General features: G+C 41.2%; 1 protein-coding gene across 4 annotated transcripts in view; it reads left to right on the top strand.

The window, feature by feature from the left end:
* Positions 1–430: 430 nt before the first annotated feature.
* Positions 431–20,206, top strand: part of LOC124121682 (influenza virus NS1A-binding protein homolog A-like) — a 69,299-nt gene continuing 49,523 nt past the window's right edge. The window contains exon 1 of one of the 4 annotated variants that reach the window (XM_046484731.2): positions 431–538. Coding sequence is in view for 2 of the 4 variants with exons in the window: in XM_046484727.2 (XP_046340683.2) it covers positions 16,182–16,210 (29 nt within the window). In the remaining 2 variants the exon portion in view is untranslated. Of the gene's footprint in view, positions 642–16,153; positions 16,211–19,049; positions 19,202–20,206 lie in introns of those variants that run through there. The other 3 variants (XM_046484730.2, XM_046484727.2, XM_046484728.2) reach the window with 3 other exon arrangements.

Raw genomic sequence — 20,206 nt, 5'->3', positions numbered from 1 at the left:
TTGTCAAGTTAGTGAGTGTTATAGAAGCACTGATACACGTGTCATGCTAACATTCACTGCCGCGCGTGTCAAGTTAATTAGTGTTAGAAGCACTGATACACGTGTCATGCTAACATTCACTGCCGCGCGTGTCAAGTTAGTTAGTGTTATAGAAACACTGATACAAGTGTCATGCTAACATTCACTGCTGCACGTGTCAAGTTAGTTAATGTTTTGAAGCACTGATACACGTGCCATGCTAATATTCACTGCCGCACGTGTCATAACATTAAGGTGGTATCCGTAATGCTTTAGGCTTTCAGCGGCCTCAAATGCCTCCTCCGTCAATAAAAGTGCAACTTTTTCTTGCAGCATGGGGTCTGGAGCTATGAGACCGGCGTTAGCAATATTGAACAAGTCATTTCTTACAGGCGGTATACCCGGGAAGCACATTGTGAACTTTCCGTGGTAGACTAAAGACTCCACACAATCAACCCACAGCTCTGAGGTATCACATAGCCACATAGTCTCCCGGGCGACGCCGAACGTTCAGAAGGAGGTAGGTACTGCCTATCCCGTGTATGCGTAGCTCTGGGTAGTGTTGACTTTGTGATAACAGGCTACCCTCAAGTGGAACCGGACTTCCTTGATCGCGTCGCAGGGTATGTATGTACTTAGATATGATACATAGTGTCATAGCTGCATGTCACGAACGGATTTATGTCTAAGAAGCGGGTAGCCATAAGTGTAGATAGCTATGTATTCAATGGTGATGTTTGTTTGCTGTTTAACGCCGCATTCAGCAACACTACAGTTAATGACGGTGGTCGGAAAATAAACGAGTCTGGGCCAGACAATTCAGTGATTGACATCATGAGCATCCATCCACGCAATACGGATACTTCGATATTGCGAGTCTGACCATCCGATCCCTGAAAATCCGGGTCAGACTTGTTCAGCAACCCATGCTTGTCGTAAGAGTCGACTAACAGGATCGGGTGGTCAGGCTCGCTGACTTGGTTGATGCATGTCATTGTATCCCAAATGCGTAAGACCCGTGAAGATACGGGGTAGAATAGGTCTTCAGCAACCCATGCTTGTCGTAAGAGTCGACTAACAGGATCGGGTGGTCAGGCTCGCTGACTTGGTTGATGCATGTCATTGTATCCCAAATGCGTAAGACCCGTGAAGATACGGGGTAGAATAGGTCTTCAGCAACCCATGCTTGTCGTAAGAGGCGACTAACAGGATCGGGTGGTCAGGCTCGCTGACTTGGTTGATGCATGTCATTGTATCCCAAATGCGTAAGACCCGTGAAAATACGGGGTAGAGTAGGTCTTCAGCAACCCATGTTTGCCTTAAAAGGTGACTATGAACATCTATTTTCGCATTTGGGTTGGTTGGTTGGTTGTTGTTTAACGCCGCACTCAGCAATATTCCAGTTATATGGCGGCGGTCTGTAAATAATCGAGTCTGGACCAGAAAATCCAGTGATGGACACCATGAGCATCGATTTACGCAATCGGGATACGATGACATGCATCAACCAAGTCAGCGAGTCTGACCACCCGATCCCGTTAGACGCCTCTTACGACAATAATAGTCGCCTGTTATGACAAGTATGAGTTGCTGAAGACCCACCCCGGATCTTCACTGGTCACGTGGTACTCGATAAGTGTGGGTGATGGACATCGCCGCAAATACACATGAAGGTGTTGACGTCTTAAATTTGTTTGCCTAACTATCTGACCAGCAGAACAACAGATACTAGCGCTGCATGGACTATGCCCGAAGAGCGTTATCAATTTGACCCTTAATTAGAATGGGAGTAAGTGAGTTAAAATTTAACGTCGCATCAGCATTATTTCAGCAACATAGAGACGAGATTAAGTTGATATTAAGTGAGTCATCAATGCAAAAATATATTTAAAAACACATTTTATCAAACATACATAATAATATCATTAATAAGCGTGTTTAAGATATTCGAACGGGTGAGGTGAAATGGAGTTTAACGTCGCGTCCAAGATTATTGCACTTATATAGCGACGTGCATGCACGTGTGTGTGTGTGGCTGCTTGTACTAGTCCGGACTGATGCCGATTTATAGTGTTAGCACACTGAGATACCATGCCGCAGTTTAACATGGATACCCCACTCAGACACAGTATACTGACTCCGAGCCGACCAGTCCTTGTTTTAGCCCCTTAATGCGTCAGACAGGGTAACAACACGTACCATCTTTTAACGTCTTTTGGTATGACGCGGCCTGGGATCGAACCCCGGACCTTCCGCTCTCCGGGCGGACGCTCTACCACTAGACCACGGAGGCGGTGCGATATTCGAACGTGTCCGGATAGTTTGTAATATTGCTGTACATGTATATCACAGTTGATGTAATTACTCACTCACCCGATTATTTACAGACAGTCGTCATACAGCTGGAATATTGCTGAGTGCGGCGTTTAACAACAAACAAACAAACAAACAAACAAAAAGTGAAGATTCAGGCTAGATTTGGTCTTCACCAACCCATGCTTGTCGTATAAGGCGACTAACAGTATCGGGAGGTCAGGCTCGCCGACTTGGTTGATGCATGTCATAGTATCCTAATTACGTGGATCGATGCTCATATATAATATCTACCAATTGTGATGGACAAATCGTTTAAAAGCAAATGATGATTTTTACCCGTTTTGAATATTTATGACTTGATTTTCAGCAACGAGACACCTTAGCACTGTTGGCATTAATAATTTCATGAACCCGTGAAGACTCGGGGTAGTGTTCAGCAACCCATGCTTGCCGTAAAAGGTGACTAGGCTTGTCGTAAAAGGCGACTCAAGGGATCGGGTGGTCAGGCTCGCTGACTTGGTTGATGCATATCATCGTATCCCGATTGCGTAAATCGATGCTCATGGTGTCCATCACTGGATTTTCTGGTCCAGACTCGATTAGTTACAGACCACCGTCATATAGCTGTAATATTGCTAAGTGTGGTCTTAAACGACAAACCAGTAAACTTGTTACATATAGAATATTAAATTAGTTACATAGTTCTGTGCTCAAACGTTACAACAAGGCGATGCTAACAAGAATTATTTATAGTATTAGATATAAGGTAGTGTCTGTATATAGTGTGATTGGTCTAGAGAAGAATATATGTACATTTATCGACTGGCGTCTCCCATTGAGAAAAGTGAGGAACGGTTGACCTTGAAAGTCACGCATGCGCACTAATACCATGTTGGCACCAAACACCGTTTTGCATCAGCTCGTGCAGCTGTCACTCATCCGAGCAGGGGGACGACATAATCTAACATGTAGACTCCCCGGTAAATAACCAGTCAGTCTCCCGCATGAAAATATTTGAAGATTTTTCTTGTTAAATTGTCTTTTAACGTATACTAGAAAGTAGCCCGGAGAACGTCTTCATTTTCATTAACTTGAATTTGAAAAAGCAACCTAAACTTGCTAAAGTGTTTTAGACTGGCACGGGAGGTTTTCACCTTATAGATATATCTGTTTTAGGATCTGGTCCAATTGAGCCGAGTTTTCAAAATGTCTGAACTGAACTTTTATTAACATTCAGTTTGTTTGTTTGTTTGTAGTTTAACACCGCACTCGGCAATATTCCAGCTATATGACGGTGGTTTGTTAATAATCGAGTCTGGACCAGACAATCCAGTGATTGACATCATGAGCATCGATCCACGCAATTGGGATACGATGGCATGCATCAACCAAGTCAGCGAGCCTGGCCACCTGATCTCGTTAGTCGCCTCTTACGACAAGCATAGTCGCCTTTTACGGCAATATTTCTATTCATGCCGTTCTCAGTGGCATCAGAGGCAAAACTTCATGTCAGCAACGTAAACATGTACATATAAATACAGAGTAAATATAAAACATCTTTGCCGAGCATGCATTTATATACAGGCTCACTTATGTAACAGGGGCGGTCGGGTAGCCTAGTGGTTAAAGCGTTCGCTCGTCAAGCCGAAGACCCGGGTTCGATTCCCCACATGGGTACAATATGTGAAGCCCATTTCTGGTGTCCCCCGCCGTGATATCGCTGGAATACTGCTAAAAAGGCGTAAAACCATACTCACTCACTCACTCAGATAACAATATATGTGCCATTCGATAAGTAGAGCGCTACTTGATAGGTATATGAAATGACAAATTTCCTCTTCCTTATTTAGTCGAGTTCATGTTAATAGTGAAACGGGTTTTAAATGGTTTAAATTGACGCGTTGCCTCTTCCTAATTAAATCGAGTTAATGTTAATAATGTAACGGGTTCAAAATGGCGTAAAGTAATCATGAAAGACCCAGTTGATGAGTAGCGTCTCTATGTTCTTCCTGTAATTATGAACCAAAATAAAAACCAGAGCTTCAACCAACAATCTACGTGAGAATGTCTGGGCCAGATTCACGTATGTCAGACACATATAAAAAGACCTGCAGAAGCTAATCAAATATAACTTGTACATCTCCCACTTGACGACTAATTTTGTGTTATATCCGTTGCTATGGCAACGTCACCTAAAATAAAACAAGCGCGAAGTGTCTTCGATTTAGACGCCAGTAAATATGGTACTAGCATTTTTAAATTCGCGGAATAATACGTTCAATAATATGTCTATATTTTGAGTTCTTTTTATGAGTTCGCTTAATGTAACATTTATCATACATATTTATTTATGCTTTTCTCGTTTGCTTGATTATACGAGAAATAACAACTCTTAAGTTGATCGTTAATACACGTGAGGTAGCCTAGTGGCTAAAGCGTTCGCTTGTCAAGCCGAAGACCCGGCTTCGATTCCCCACATGGGTATAATGTGTGAAGCCCATTTCTGGTGTCCCCCGCCGTGATATCGCTGGAATACTGCTAAAAAGGCGTAAAACCATACTCACTCACTCACTCACTCAGATAACAATATATGTGCCATTCGATAAGTAGAGCGCTACTTGATAGGTATATGAAAAGACAAATTTCCTCTTCCTTATTTAGTCGAGTTCATGTTAATAGTGAAACGGGTTTTAAATGGTTTAAATTGACACGTTGCCTCTTCCTAATTAAATCGAGTTAATGTTAATAATGTAACGGGTTCAAAATGGCGTAAAGTAATCATGAAAGACCCAGTTGATGAGTAGCGTCTCTATGTTCTTCCTGTAATTATGAACCAAAATAAAAACCAGAGCTTCAACCAACAATCAACGTGAGAATGTCTGGGCCAGATTCACGTATGTCAGACACATATAAAAAGACCTGCAGAAGCTAATCAAATATAACTTGTACATCTCCCACTTGACGACTAATTTTGTGTTATATCCGTTGCTATGGCAACGTCACCTAAAATAAAACAAGCGCGAAGTGTCTTCGATTTAGACGCCAGTAAATATGGTACTAGCATTTTTAAATTCGCGGAATAATACGTTCAATAATATGTCTATATTTTGAGTTCTTTTTATGAGTTCGCTTAATGTAACATATATCATACATATTTATTTATGCTTTTCTCGTTTGCTTGATTATACGAGAAATAACAACTCTTAAGTTGATCGTTAATACACGTGAGGTAGCCTAGTGGCTAAAGCGTTCGCTTGTCAAGCCGAAGACCCGGCTTCGATTCCCCACATGGGTATAATGTGTGAAGCCCATTTCTGGTGTCCCCCGCCGTGATATTGCTGGAATATTGCTAAAAGCGGCGTAAAACCATACTCACTCGTAAATACACCATGTAAGCGGAGACTTTGGCAAGTGACTTACAGCATTCATTGATGAAGAACCGGCCACCCGTAATTCCGGGTTAGAGTATTCTGAATATTACTCATGCCATTTTACAAAAGAAAATGAAGAGAAATGTGTGAAATTTCACCGAAATCTGTCTATTGTTCAGATGACGTAACGTTATCGTCATGGTTGGTTGGTTGGTTTGTTGTTGTTTAACGCCGGACTCAGCAATATTCCAGCTATATGATGGCGGTCTGTAAATAATCGAGTCTGGACCAGACAATCCAGTGATTAATATCATGAGCATCGATCCACGCAATTGGGATCGATGACATGCATCAACCAAGTCAGCGAGCCTGACCACCCGATCCCGTTAGTCGCCTTTTACGGCAACCATAGTCACCTTTTACGGCAAGCATGGGTTGCTAAAGACCTATTCTAACCCGAAGCTGTTAGCAGTACTGTTTACAAACTGAAAAAAGTTGGAAGAATGATGTTGCATTTTAAATAGAATCTCACCCTTGCGTCGTTTGATATCATTAAAACTAACCAATCAGAATCGATCATCCTTCAGTGTCATTGTAGAACGATCACTTCAACTCACCTCGGTATCGATACTCGCTAAAACACACGTGCAAGTACCGGAAAATTATCACACGTGACCCGGGGGCGGTCGGGTAGCCTAGTGGTTAAAGCGTTCGCTCGTCACGCCGAAGACTATCGCCGTGATATTGCTGGAATATTGCTAAAAGCGGTGTAAAACCATACTCACTCACTCACTCACACGTGACCCTAACTTACTGCATGGGTAATATTCAACTTTCTGTGCAAGTGAGTTCAATACTACCGGGTGTTCAAGATTGTCGGAGAGCACGGGTGATCCAGTCGTCTATAGCGTCGTGATTTTTAGGCACGCCAGAAACCTATGATCGTTGGTTCTAATCCCGGTTCGCCCCGATTATGTTTCTAGGTTTGTCAGCACCAGACCCATGCTCTTGGGTTTCACCAAAGTGGTAAACGTCTGAGACCTGCATCACTTCGGGCTTTCCTCCCACATTAAGCTGACATGCCGTGATATAACTGGAATACTGTTAAAAGCGGCCTTACACCCAACTTACTCACTCAATCACTCAACATTTTCAAATCAACTTCTTCATAATATCCATGGTTGTCCGACTCCCCATTGTTCTCGGTGCCTTAGGTTTGGTGCCTGACATTGGGAGAGTACCCGGATGTGCTACCAGGAATACAGCCCTTCTGACAATCTGGGTAATGCAGAAGGCTGCAATGTTGGGGAGTCTTCACATTCTCCCTAAATGTTCTTGGTGGGTTTGACTAGGCAGCGCTTCCTGGGAGAGTGAGTGAGTATGATTTTACGCCGCTTTTAGCAATATTCCAGCAATATCACGGCGGGGGACACCAGAAATGGGCTTCACACATTGTACCCATGTCGGGAATCGAACCCGGTTCTTCGGCGTGACGAGCGGACGCTTTAACCACTAGGCTACCCGACCGCCCCGCTGTCTGGGCTGCGTGTGTGTGTGTGTGTGTGTGTGGGAGGGGGGGGGGGGGGGGGGGGGGGGCAAGCGGGTGGGAATGGGGTTTGCATTCATATTACCATCTCATCCATTGACTGTCGAAGGGACTAGCCTCTGCGATTTAGCAGTTCTAGCAATATTGATTTCAGTCTCGCAAAGCTCACGTTGTTTGCCTGCAAACAATAAAATGATGAAAATCAGTACAATGTGTCCATTAGTCAAATTACACAGAGACAATGTATCAATTAGACGAATTACTGTCTCAATCAGTCGAACAGAGACAATATCTAAGTGCAAGGTCTAGACCTTGGTGAGGGGCAATGTTGTTTAACGTCGCGTTCAAGATTATTTCACTCTCTTAGCGACATGCATGCATATGTGTGACTTCTTGTTGTACTGGTGCGGACTGATGTCGATTTTATAGTGCTAGCCCACTGAAATACAATGCCCAAGTTTAACATGGATACCCTTCTCAGACACAGTATACTGACTCCGAGCTGACCAGTCCCTGCTTTATTGTCTTAATGTCGAGCGCCAGGCAGGGTAACAAAAAGTACCATTATGACGTATTGTAGTATGACGCGGCTCGGGGATCGAACTACCGACCTTCCTCTCTCCGTCCAGACACGATTATTCCCAGGCCACCTTCATATGGCTGTAATATTGCTGAGTGTCAATTTTTTAACCACGTTGTCTGCTAGCTCAAAATGTAATATGCATGTTTTTAACAGTGACTGATTACAATAATTACACAAAGGCAATGACATTTTCACACCAATTACAACGTCTAGACCTAGACAGAAAATGGACCTTGCAGCAATGTCTCTCATTAGTGGTAGTGACCGCATGAAGAACCGGTGTATAGAATAGGTCTTCAGCAACCCATGCTTCTCGTAAGAGGCGACTACGCTTGTGGTAAGTTGTAACGGGAACAGGCTTGCTCGTATCCCAAGTGCGTGGATCGATGCTCATGATGTAACTCACTGGATTATCTGGTCCAGACTCGGTTACTTACAGACCGCCGTCATAGCTGGACTATTGCTGAGTGTGGCGTTAAACAACAAACAAAACAAACAAACAAACGGTACCCAAATTAACGGTAGTCATCGATCAGTCACTTCGCAAACGGATGGGGGTACGTTTTGTGTTACAAAAACTTAGAGCAATACATAGCATTTATTCAATTAAATATTTGTTGTGTGAGATACGTTTAATCAACATGTAAAACTGACGCATACACAGTAAGGGGTGTGGCGTGTTTAGGCCACGTGTTATTGTAGATCTCCTAGTCCATCAATGTGACTCGATGATTATCTTTAAATAAAAGATCCTTCCTCTGCGGGTATTTAAAATATCATATCACGGCCACATTACATGTGGCAACATAAGTTTGAATTTTTTTTTATTTAATTACTTACCAAAAACTAACATTAATATTTATAAAATACAAACCTGTCACACAAATCGAGCCTGTCACACGACATCTTTATGTAAACAGAAATCAATATAACACGGACGTCAACACCTTTCTGAAAGGGGCAAAACAGACCATGAGTGATTTGTACACAGGTAGGGTACGTGATATAAACCAGCCCTGCAACCAGCATTGTATACGCATAACAAACGCCCCAATCGGGTATAAATAAAATGGGCGTGAATGTAGACACGTATATAGTCACGTATCTGAAGAAGTCGCCAGACATGCGTGGAACATGCTTCATGTTGTGAACGGAAACAGACTGTGAGTGTTGAAAGAATGCATTTCTGTATACGTATTTAGGATGATGTGATCATTTCTGTTTTTTCCTCTTCCATCTGATAACGATATGATTACGTCAATTATTTTTTTTTATTTCTTAAATTTTAATTTCGACATTTATTGTGCTTATTGTGAATAGTTATAAACAACATCGGGTGATAAACGTGGTCAAAATGTATACAGATTACTTTAAGAATTTGGAACAAAATCAACCAATAGTGTATAAAACGATTTAAACATGCATGTGTACATCGACGGTATCATTTGTTTGTTTGTATGTTGTTTAACGCCGCACTCAGCAATATTCCAGCTTTATGACGGCGGTCTGTAAATAATCGAGTCTGGACCAGACAATCCAGTGTTTAATTTCATGAGCATCGATCCACGCAATTGGGATCGATGTCATGCATCAACCAAGTCAGCGAGCCTGACCACCCGATCTCGTTGGTCGCCTCTTACGACAAGCATAGTCGCCATGTACGGCAAGCATGGGTTGCTGAAGACCTGTTCTACCCCGGAATCTTCACGGGCTTCAAGGGTATCAATTTGAATAACAATTTTATTTCTAAATATAAGAATGCTATGCGATAAATAGCAAAGAACATTTAAGAGCGAAGCGTGGTTTATTTCATGATATTTTCTCTCATTTTTGGAGATTCGAACATACGCTCGCAACTTGATGACGTCGTATACAATGGACGACGTTATTTTTTAGAGGGAAGTGTCTTGTGAGTTGTTCCCCATAGATGCAGCTGGGCAACGAAAACAAAGTGCGCGAACGATGTCATCAAAAATTGGTAGAAATATGACTATCGGTATTGGGAGAAAATTAACAGATAATCGACGTGAGGATTGTGAGAATATGCGGGAAATACCAAACTTATCCCACCTGTTAATAAAACTTGTCCGACATTGCCGAAGTCGGATTCTATTCAGGGAGTCATCATTATTAAATAGGGGATTTTTTCAAAAGCTTGTACATTTTATTAACATCCTTAATAAGACATATGTTGGAGGCGACTATACTTGTCATAAGAGGCGACTAACGGGATCGGGTGGTCAGGCTCGCAGACATGGTTGAAGCATGTCATCGATCCCAATTGCGTGGATCGATGCTCATGATATCAATTACTGGATGGTCTGGTCCAGACTTGATTATTTACAGACCGCCGTCATATAGCTGGAATATTGCTGAGTGCGGCGTAAAACAACAAACCAAAACCAACCAACTGTGAGCGGAGGACCTGGGAATTTAGTCACAGATGGAATACAATCAACAATCTAGTGATGTTTAATCGCAAATTTCACATTTGGCGTAAAACAACACACCAACCAACCAACATAATGTTGATATGCCATATAAGAAATAAACGACTCGTGGTCGTTGTTTATCGTACAATAAAACACTGCAGGGAGAATAAACCACTCCGACGAATGTCACTGCACTAGTTCCAAAGGACACAAATAAGGGACGACAATTGTTACTTCCGGGTGTTTCGTTGGCGTTTAATTGTTAGTTTTGTTTGTTTGTTTGTTTGTTTGTTACTTATATACAGTCACCACCTAATTGACGCTAGGGGATCGTTTTACATAAGTATGAATTGAGTAACAATCACCTCTTAACTGGCGATAGGGAATCGCATATAAGATACAAGTCTTTCTGAAAATCGTGTCTTTATTACACTGAGTGAGTGAGTATGGTTTTACGCCGCTTTTAGCAATATTCCAGCAATATCACGGCGGGGGACACCAGAAATGGGCTTCACACATTGTACCCATGTGGGGAATCGAACTCGGGTCTTCGCCGTGACGAGCGAACGCTTTAACCACTAGGCTACCCGACCGCCCCCTTTATTACACTCAGAGCGGTAGGCGTCGACTAAGGGCGTGACGGGAGGTCGACTGCCAACCCGGCCGTATCTTTTTTTTCATATCAGTACAAACATACAATTTTATACATGAAAATGATGATTAACAGAAGTACGTACTACATTCTAATTGTACAATATAAGCAAAGAATATTATACAATTTCATTTGAAAATGGACATGAATAAACTGACTTTACCTGATTGACATTTATAGTTATCTGTCAATAATGAAGCTGAGATTTAACTGCAAATGACGAACAACGTTACGATGGACGGAGAGGCCACACTTTGACATTTAATTATCTTATATAACTTGTATTGTGTGACGTCAGTACGCCAACTGTGCTACATGATATAATGTGTTACTTTAATGATTTATCATCTAACTTTATATTTCTTTATTCTTATAAGGTATGGAAATAAGCATGCACATTATATATATATATATATATATATATATATATATATATATATATATATATATATATATCACATATAGCCGAAAAGTGACGACTCACCTGCGAATTCAATCCCCATGTAGCGAAATAGCGATTTTTCTAGTTAAATTGTCTTTTAACGTATACTAGAAAGTAGCCCGGAGAACGTCTTCATTTTCATTAACTTGAACTTGAAAAAGAAAAAAACAACTTGCTAAAGTGTTTTAGACTGGCACGAGAGGTTTCCACCTTATAGACATATCTGTTTAAGGATCTGGTCCAATTGAGCCGAGTTTTCAAAATGTCTGAACTGAACTTTTATTAACATTCAGTTTGTTTGTTTGTAGTTTACCACCGCACTCAGCAATATTCCAGCTATATGACGGTGATTTGTAAATAATCGAGTCTGGACCAGACAATCCAGTGATTGACATCATGAGCATCGATCCACGCAATTGGGATACGATGGCATGCATCAACCAAGTCAGCGAGCCTGACCACCTGATCCCGTTAGTCGCCTCTTACGACAAGCATAGTCGCCTTTTACGGCAATATTTCTATTCATGCCGTTCTCAGTGGCATCAGAGGCAAAACTTCATGTCAGCAACGTAAACATGTACATATAAATACAGAGTAAATATAAAACATCTTTGCCGAGCATGCATTTATATACAGGCTCACTTATGTAACAGGGGCGGTCGGATAGCCTAGTGGTTAAAGCGTTCGCTCGTCAAGCCGAAGACCCGGGTTCGATTCCCCACATGGGTACAATGTGTGAAGCCCATTTCTGGTGTCCCCCGCCGTGATATCGCTGGAATACTGCTAAAAAGGCGTAAAACCATACTCACTCACTCACTCACTCAAATAACAATATATGTGCCATTCGATAAGTAGAGCGCTACTTGATAGGTATATGAAATGACAAATTTCCTCTTCCTTATTTAGTCGAGTTCATGTTAATAGTGAAACGGGTTTTAAATGGTTTAAATTGACACGTTGCCTCTTCCTAATTAAATCGAGTTAATGTTAATAATGTAACGGGTTCAAAATGGCGTAAAGTAATCATGAAAGACCCAGTTGATGAGTAGCGTCTCTATGTTCTTCCTGTAATTATGAACCAAAATAAAAACCAGAGCTTCAACCAACAATCTACGTGAGAATGTCTGGGCCAGATTCACGTATGTCAGACACATATAAAAAGACCTGCAGAAGCTAATCAAATATAACTTGTACATCTCCCACTTGACGACTAATTTTGTGTTATATCCGTTGCTATGGCAACGTCACCTAAAATAAAACAAGCGCGAAGTGTCTTCGATTTAGACGCCAGTAAATATGGTACTAGCATTTTTAAATACGCGGAATAATACGTTCAATAATCTGTCTATATTTGACTTTTTATGAGTTCGCTTAATGTAACTTTTATAATACATATTTATTTATGCTTTTCTCGTTTGCTTGATTATACGAGAAATAACAACTTTTAAGTTGATCGTTAATACACGTGAGGTAGCCTAGTGGTTAAAGCGTTCGCTTGTCAAGCCGAAGACCCGGGTTCGATTCCCCACATGGGTACAATGTGTGAAGCCAATTTCTGGTGTCCCCCGCCGTGATATTGCTGGAATGTTGCTAAAAGCGGCGTAAAACCATACTCACTCGTAAATACACCATGTAAGCGGAGACTTTGGCAAGTGACTTACAGCATTCATTGATGAAGAATCGGCCACCCGTAATTCCGGGTTAGAGTATTCTGAATATTACTCATGCCATTTTACAAAAGAAAATGAAGAGAAATGTGTGAAATTTCACCGAAATCAGTCTATTGTTCAGATGACGTAACGTTATCGTCATGGTTGGTTGGTTTGTTGTTTAACGCCGGACTCAGCAATATTCCAGCTATATGATGGCGGTCTGTAAATATTCGAGTCTGGACCAGACAATCCAGTGATTAATATCATGAGCATCGATCCACGCAATTGGGATCGATGACATGCATCAACCAAGTCAGCGAGCCTGACCTGCCGATCCCGTTAGTCGCCTTTTACGGCAAGTATGGGTTGCTAAAGACCTATTCTACCCCGGAATCTTCACGGGTCTGTTATCGTCATGAACAATGGGGAACTTTATAGTGTATTGTTCTCAACATTGAACCATTTTGGAAATAAACTTATTCTGTTTTAAATGTATTATACAGAATAGGTTTATCTTCACGCTACCATGTACGGAAATCTTAGGGCCACTTGTTTTTTTATATTTTATCATCCAAAACTGGCTCCCACAGGAGATATGGTTACATTGTAGATATCGCTGCAATGAAATTGCATCACAATGCTTTGCAGACCAGTGTGACGTCATTCGATACCATGACGTCACAGTCAAATGACTAATCACTGGTGGCTCTGCTTCTGAAGCTGTTAGCAGTACTGTTTACAAACTGAAAAAAGTTGGAAGAATGATGTTGCATTTTAAATAGAATCTCACCCTTGCGTCGTTTGATATCAAATATATCAACACTCAACTTTTATCAACTCGTGTTGTTATATTTGATATCAAAAGACACTCGGGTGAGATTCTCTATTTCAACATAGTATCTTGAAATTTCAACATATAGTATCTTGAAATTTCATCATATAGTATCTTGAAATTTCAACATATAGTATCTTGAAATTTCATCATAGTATCTTGAAATTGCATGAAAAAAACTAACAAATGGCCCTAAAAGGCTTCCGTAACCATGACAGAACGCTTTTCTACAAACGGACGTTTTCGGTTCAGTGATGCGATTACAAGTTTCTATCGCTCACCAACCTCTTCAAATTTAGTAAAATTAAACAATCAGAATCGATCATCCTTCAGTGTCATTGTAGAACGATCACTTCAACTCACCTCGTTATCGATACTCGCTAAAACACACGTGCAAGTATCGGAAAATTATCGCACGTGACCCGGGGGCGGTCGGGTAGCCTAGTGGTTAAAGCGTTCGCTCGTCACGCCGAAGACTATCGCCGTGATATTGCTGGAATATTGCTAAAAGCGGTGTAAAACCATACTCACTCACTCACACGTGACCCTAACTTACTGCATGGGTAATATTCAACTTTCTGTGCAAGTGAGTTCAATACTACCGGGTGTTCAAGATTGTCGGAGAGCACGGGTGATCCAGTCGTCTATAGCGTCGTGATTCTTAGGCACGCCAGAAACCTATGATCGTTGGTTCTAATCCCGGTTCGCCCCGATTATGTTTCTAGGTTTGTCAGCACCAGACCCGTGCTCTTGGGTTTCACCAAAGTGGTAAACGTCTGAGACCTGCATCACTTCGGGCTTTCCTCCCACATTAAGCTGACATGCCGTGATATAACTGGAATACTGTTAAAAGCGGCCTTAAACCCAACTTACTCACTCAATCACTCAACATTTTCAAATCAACTTCTTCATAATATCCATGGTTGTCCGACTCCCCATTGTTCTCGGTGCCTTAGGTTTGGTGCCTGACATTGGGAGAGTACCCGGATGTGCTACCAGGAATACAGCCCTTCTGACAATCTGGGTAATGCAGAAGGCTGCAATGTTGGGGAGTCTTCACATTCTCCCTAAATGTTCTTGGTGGGTTTGACTAGGCAGCGCTTCCTGGGAGAGTGAGTGAGTATGATTTTACGCCGCTTTTAGCAATATTCCAGCAATGTTCCAGGGTAACAAAAAGTACCATTATGACGTATTGTAGTATGACGCGGCTCGGGGATCGAACTACCGACCTTCCTCTGTCCGTCCAGACACGATTATTCCCAGGCCACCTTCATATGGCTGTAATATTGCTGAGTGTCAATTTTTTAACTACGTTGTCTGCTAGCTCAAAATGTAATATGCATGTTTTTAACAGTGACTGATTACAATAATTACACAAAGGCAATGACATTTTCACACCAATTACAACGTCTAGACCTAGACAGAAAATGGACCTTGCAGCAATGTCTCTCATTAGTGGTAGTGACCGCATGAAGAACCGGTGTATAGAATAGGTCTTCAGCAACCCATGCTTCTCGTAAGAGGCAACTACGCTTGTGGTAAGTTGTAACGGGAACAGGCTTGCTCGTATCCCAAGTGCGTGGATCGTTGCTCATGATGTAACTCACTGGATTATCTGGTCCAGACTCGGTTACTTACAGACCGCCGTCATAGCTGGACTATTGCTGAGTGTGGCGTTAAACAACAAACAAAACAAACAAACAAACGGTTCCCAAATTAACGGTAGTCATCGATCAGTCACTTCGCAAACGGATGGGGGTACGTTTTGTGTTACAAAAACTTAGAGCAATACATAGCATTTATTCAATTAAATATTTGTTGTGTGAGATACGTTTAATCAACATGTAAAACTGACGCATACACAGTAAGGGGTGTGGCGTGTTTAGGCCACGTGTTATTGTAGATCTCCTAGTCCATCAATGTGACTCGATGATTATCTTTAAATAAAAGATCCTTCCTCTGCGGGTATTTAAAATATCATATCACGGCCACATTACATGTGGCAACATAAGTTTGAATTTTTATTTATTTAATTACTTACCAAAAACTAACATTAATATTTATAAAATACAAACCTGTCACACAAATCGAGCCTGTCACACGACATCTTTATATGTAAACAGAAATCAATATAACACGGACGTCAACACCTTTCTGAAAGGGGCAAAACAGATCATGAGTGATTTGTACACAGGTAGGGTACGTGATATAAACCAGCCCTGCAACCAGCATTGTATACGCATAACAAACGCCCCAATCGGGTATAAATAAAATGGGCGTGAATGTAGACACGTATATAGTCACGTATCTGAAGAAGTCGCCAGGCATGCGTGGAACATGCTTCATGTTGTGAACGGAAACAGACTGTGAGTGTTGAAAGAATGCATTTCTGTATACGTATTTAGGATGATGTGATCATTTCTGTTTTTTCCTCTTCCATCTGATAACGATATGATTACGTCAATTATTTTTTTTTATTTCTTAAATTTTAATTTCGACATTTATTGTGCTTATTGTGAATAGTTATAAACAACATCGGGTGATAAACGTGGTCAAAATGTATACAGATTACTTTAAGAATTTGGAACAAAATCAACCAATAGTGTATAAAACGATTTAAACATGCATGTGTACATCGACGGTATCATTTGTTTGTTTGTATGTTGTTTAACGCCGCACTCAGCAATATTCCAGCTTTATGACGGCGGTCTGTAAATAATCGAGTCTGGACCAGACAATCCAGTGTTTAATTTCATGAGCATCGATCCACGCAATTGGGATCGATGTCATGCATCAACCAAGTCAGCGAGCCTGACCACCCGATCTCGTTGGTCGCCTCTTACGACAAGCATAGTCGCCATATACGGCAAGCATGGGTTGCTGAAGACCTGTTCTACCCCGGAATCTTCACGGGCTTCAAGGGTATCAATTTGAATAACAATTTTATTTCTAAATATAAGAATGCTATGCGATAAATAGCAAAGAACATTTAAGAGCGAAGCGTGGTTTATTTCATGATATTTTCTCTCATTTTTGGAGATTCGAACATACGCTCGCAACTTGATGACGTCGTATACAATGGACGACGTTATTTTTTAGAGGGAAGTGTCTTGTGAGTTGTTCCCCATAGATGCAGCTGGGCAACGAAAACAAAGTGCGCGAACGATGTCATCAAAAATTGGTAGAAATATGACTATCGGTATTAACAGATAATCGACGTGAGGATTGTGAGAATATGCGGGAAATACCAAACTTATCCCACCTGTTAATAAAACTTGTCCGACATTGCCGAAGTCGGATTCTATTCAGGGAGTCATCATTATTAAATAGGGGATTTTTTCAAAAGCTTGTACATTTTATTAACATCCTTAATAAGACATATGTTGGAGGCGACTATACTTGTCGTAAGAGGCGACTAACGGGATCGGGTGGTCAGGCTCGCAGACATGGTTGAAGCATGTCATCGATCCCAATTGCGTGGATCGATGCTCATGATATCAATTACTGGATGATCTGGTCCAGACTTGATTATTTACAGACCGCCGTCATATAGCTGGAATATTGCTGAGTGCGGCGTAAAACAACAAACCCAAACCAACCAACTGTGAGCGGAGGACCTGGGAATTTAGTCACAGATGGAATACAATCAACATGTCTAGTGATGTTTAATCGCAAATTTCACATTTGGCGTATAACAACACACCAACCAACCAACATAATGTTGATATGTCATATAAGAAATAAACGACTCGTGGTCGTTGTTTATCGTACAATAAAACACTGCAGGGACCGCCAGGGAGAATAAACCACTCCGACGAATGTCACTGCACTAGTTCCAAAGGACACAAATAAGGGACGACAATTGTTACTTCCGGGTGTTTCGTTGGCGTTTAATTGTTAGTCTTGTTTGTTTGTTTGTTTGTTACTTATATACAGTCACCACCTAATTGACGCTAGGGGATCGTTTTACATAAGTATGAAGTGAGTAACAATCACCTCTTAACTGGTGATAGGGAATCGCATATAAGATGCAAGTCTTTCTGAAAATCGTGTCTTTATTACACTGAGTGAGTGAGTATGGTTTTACGCCGCTTTAAGCAATATTCCAGCAATATCACGGCGGGGGACACCAGGAATGGGCTTCACACATTGTACCCATGTGGGGAATCGAACTCGGGTCTTCGCCGTGACGAGCGAACGCTTTAACCACTAGGCTACCCGACCGCCCCCTTTATTACACTCAGAGCGGTAGGCGTCGACTAAGGGCGTGACGGGAGGTCGACTGCCAACCCGGCCGTATCTTTTTTTTCATATCAGTACAAACATACAATTTTATACATGAAAATGATGATTAACAGGAGTACGTACTACATTCTGATTGTACAATATAAGCAAATGGACATGAATAAACTGACTTTACCTGATTGACATTTATAGTTATCTGTCAATAATGAAGCTGAGATTTAACTGCAAATGACGAACAACGTTACGATGGACGGATAGGCCACACTTTGACATTTAATTATCTTATATAACTTGTATTGTGTGACGTCAGTACGCCAACTGTGCTACATGATATAATGTGTTACTTTAATGATTTATCATCTAACTTTATATTTCTTTATTCTTATAAGGTATGGAAATAAGCATGCACATTATATATATATATATATATATATATATCACATATAGCCGAAAAGTGACGACTCACCTGCGAATTCAATCCCCATGTAGCGAAATAATAATGCTTTAGTTTTGTAATTATTACCATTTTCTTTTAAACGTATTGTCATATATATATCACATATAGCCGAAAAGTGACGACTCACCTGCGAATTCAATCCCCATGTAGCGAAATAATAATGCTTTAGTTTTGTAATTATTACCATTTTCTTTTAAACGTATTGTCATGTCAAGTGATTCTAAACTGCCTCACGCAAGCGGAAAGCGTCTGACATGAAACACAACCTAAACTGTATTTAATATTGCTTCGTCCAGAAACGACATAACATTAGCCAATATGTTGTCACTGAGAGCGGCGTTGGACTAAATCTAGACAGTCGAAATGTTCGCTCAGTCAGTTCCTATCATGAAATGACACGGTCTAAACTGATCAAATAACGACGTATTGAAACGATAACATATCAAAGGATTATCAGTTCAATATTATCAACATGTAGGGACTACGTGACAGTCTAGGCATGTGCTCCAGCCAGCCAGCCAGCCAATACCAGTCAAGCTTTGTAGCATGACGTCACCTTTCGCATGTATTTGGAGAACTGTGTGAGAAAAACGCTCGCCGTAGAAGACGTAATGATCGCTCTTTTGTGACACACGATGGAAATTAATCAAATAAGGTTAGTTCATTCGTTTTGAATCGTTGAATGTCACATCTTTTAATTTGATGACAACCTTTTCAAATGGCTGAATTTGCGAGGAAAAGCGCGTATAGTCTTTGCACCCGTCACTTTGCCAGCCTTTCCACGTGCGAGGGGTTGGTAAAAACTTGCCGCTCGTACATTCTCACATCCACACGCGGTATGGCAGCTGATGTGTGCTCTCTGATGCTTAAATTACGCCAATTGTTTTATTCTGTATGGCTTTGTCTTCATTTGAAAGGGTCATAATGAAGTATTAAAATCACGGAAGTGATCGATTTCATCACTCGTGGCGGGAATAAGAGTGCTTCGTATCGTATGATTCAACTCGCTTCTCGTGGACGGCCTTTGTTGCACGAGACTACAAAATAACACATGGGCGAATGGATATTCGCCTCATACTCACATCGTGTCCGACATTTTCAATAACGTATCGACAGTACGGCCACCATAATCGCCACAATTGTGTTTGTTTACTTGACCGAGCATATTTAGTCACGTGACTCGCAAAGGTCGTTGACATGGTCAAAGGGTGACGAGACGACCGCCCCCTCGTTCCGACGGCCATTGTCTGATAAATGTTTACAATGCTATCATGAGGATGATCTTGACAAGATATGGTTGTAATCACATGAATTTTAGATGATTGTTAAAATCTGATTGCTGACATCGTTTGAAATAATATAGATCCATATGTGCTATTCATAATTATAGTTTTAATATTGAATAAGTAAAGCGACTCAGGTCAATAAACGTTTGACTTCAGCCTGATGTTGGAGAGTTAAACTTGTATATAAACTTATATATTTATATTTCCATATTCTATTATAAATAAAGGTGCCACGTATTAATGACCTCCATGTAATGCCCAGTTTAAATAAGATCCCTACCAACCGAGTTGCTTTTGCTACTCATCATTTGATGTGCGGGAGAGTGGGGGTAGCCTAGTGGTATAGCGTTTGCTCATCACGCCGAAGATCAGGG

This window comes from Haliotis rufescens, unplaced genomic scaffold (assembly GCF_023055435.1).
Source record: "Haliotis rufescens isolate VD_foot unplaced genomic scaffold, xgHalRufe1.0.p SCAF_8, whole genome shotgun sequence".
Lineage (NCBI taxonomy): Eukaryota > Metazoa > Mollusca > Gastropoda > Lepetellida > Haliotidae > Haliotis > Haliotis rufescens.
The sequence above is the reverse complement of the archived record's forward strand: the minus strand, read 5'-3'. Positions and strand labels throughout refer to the sequence as shown.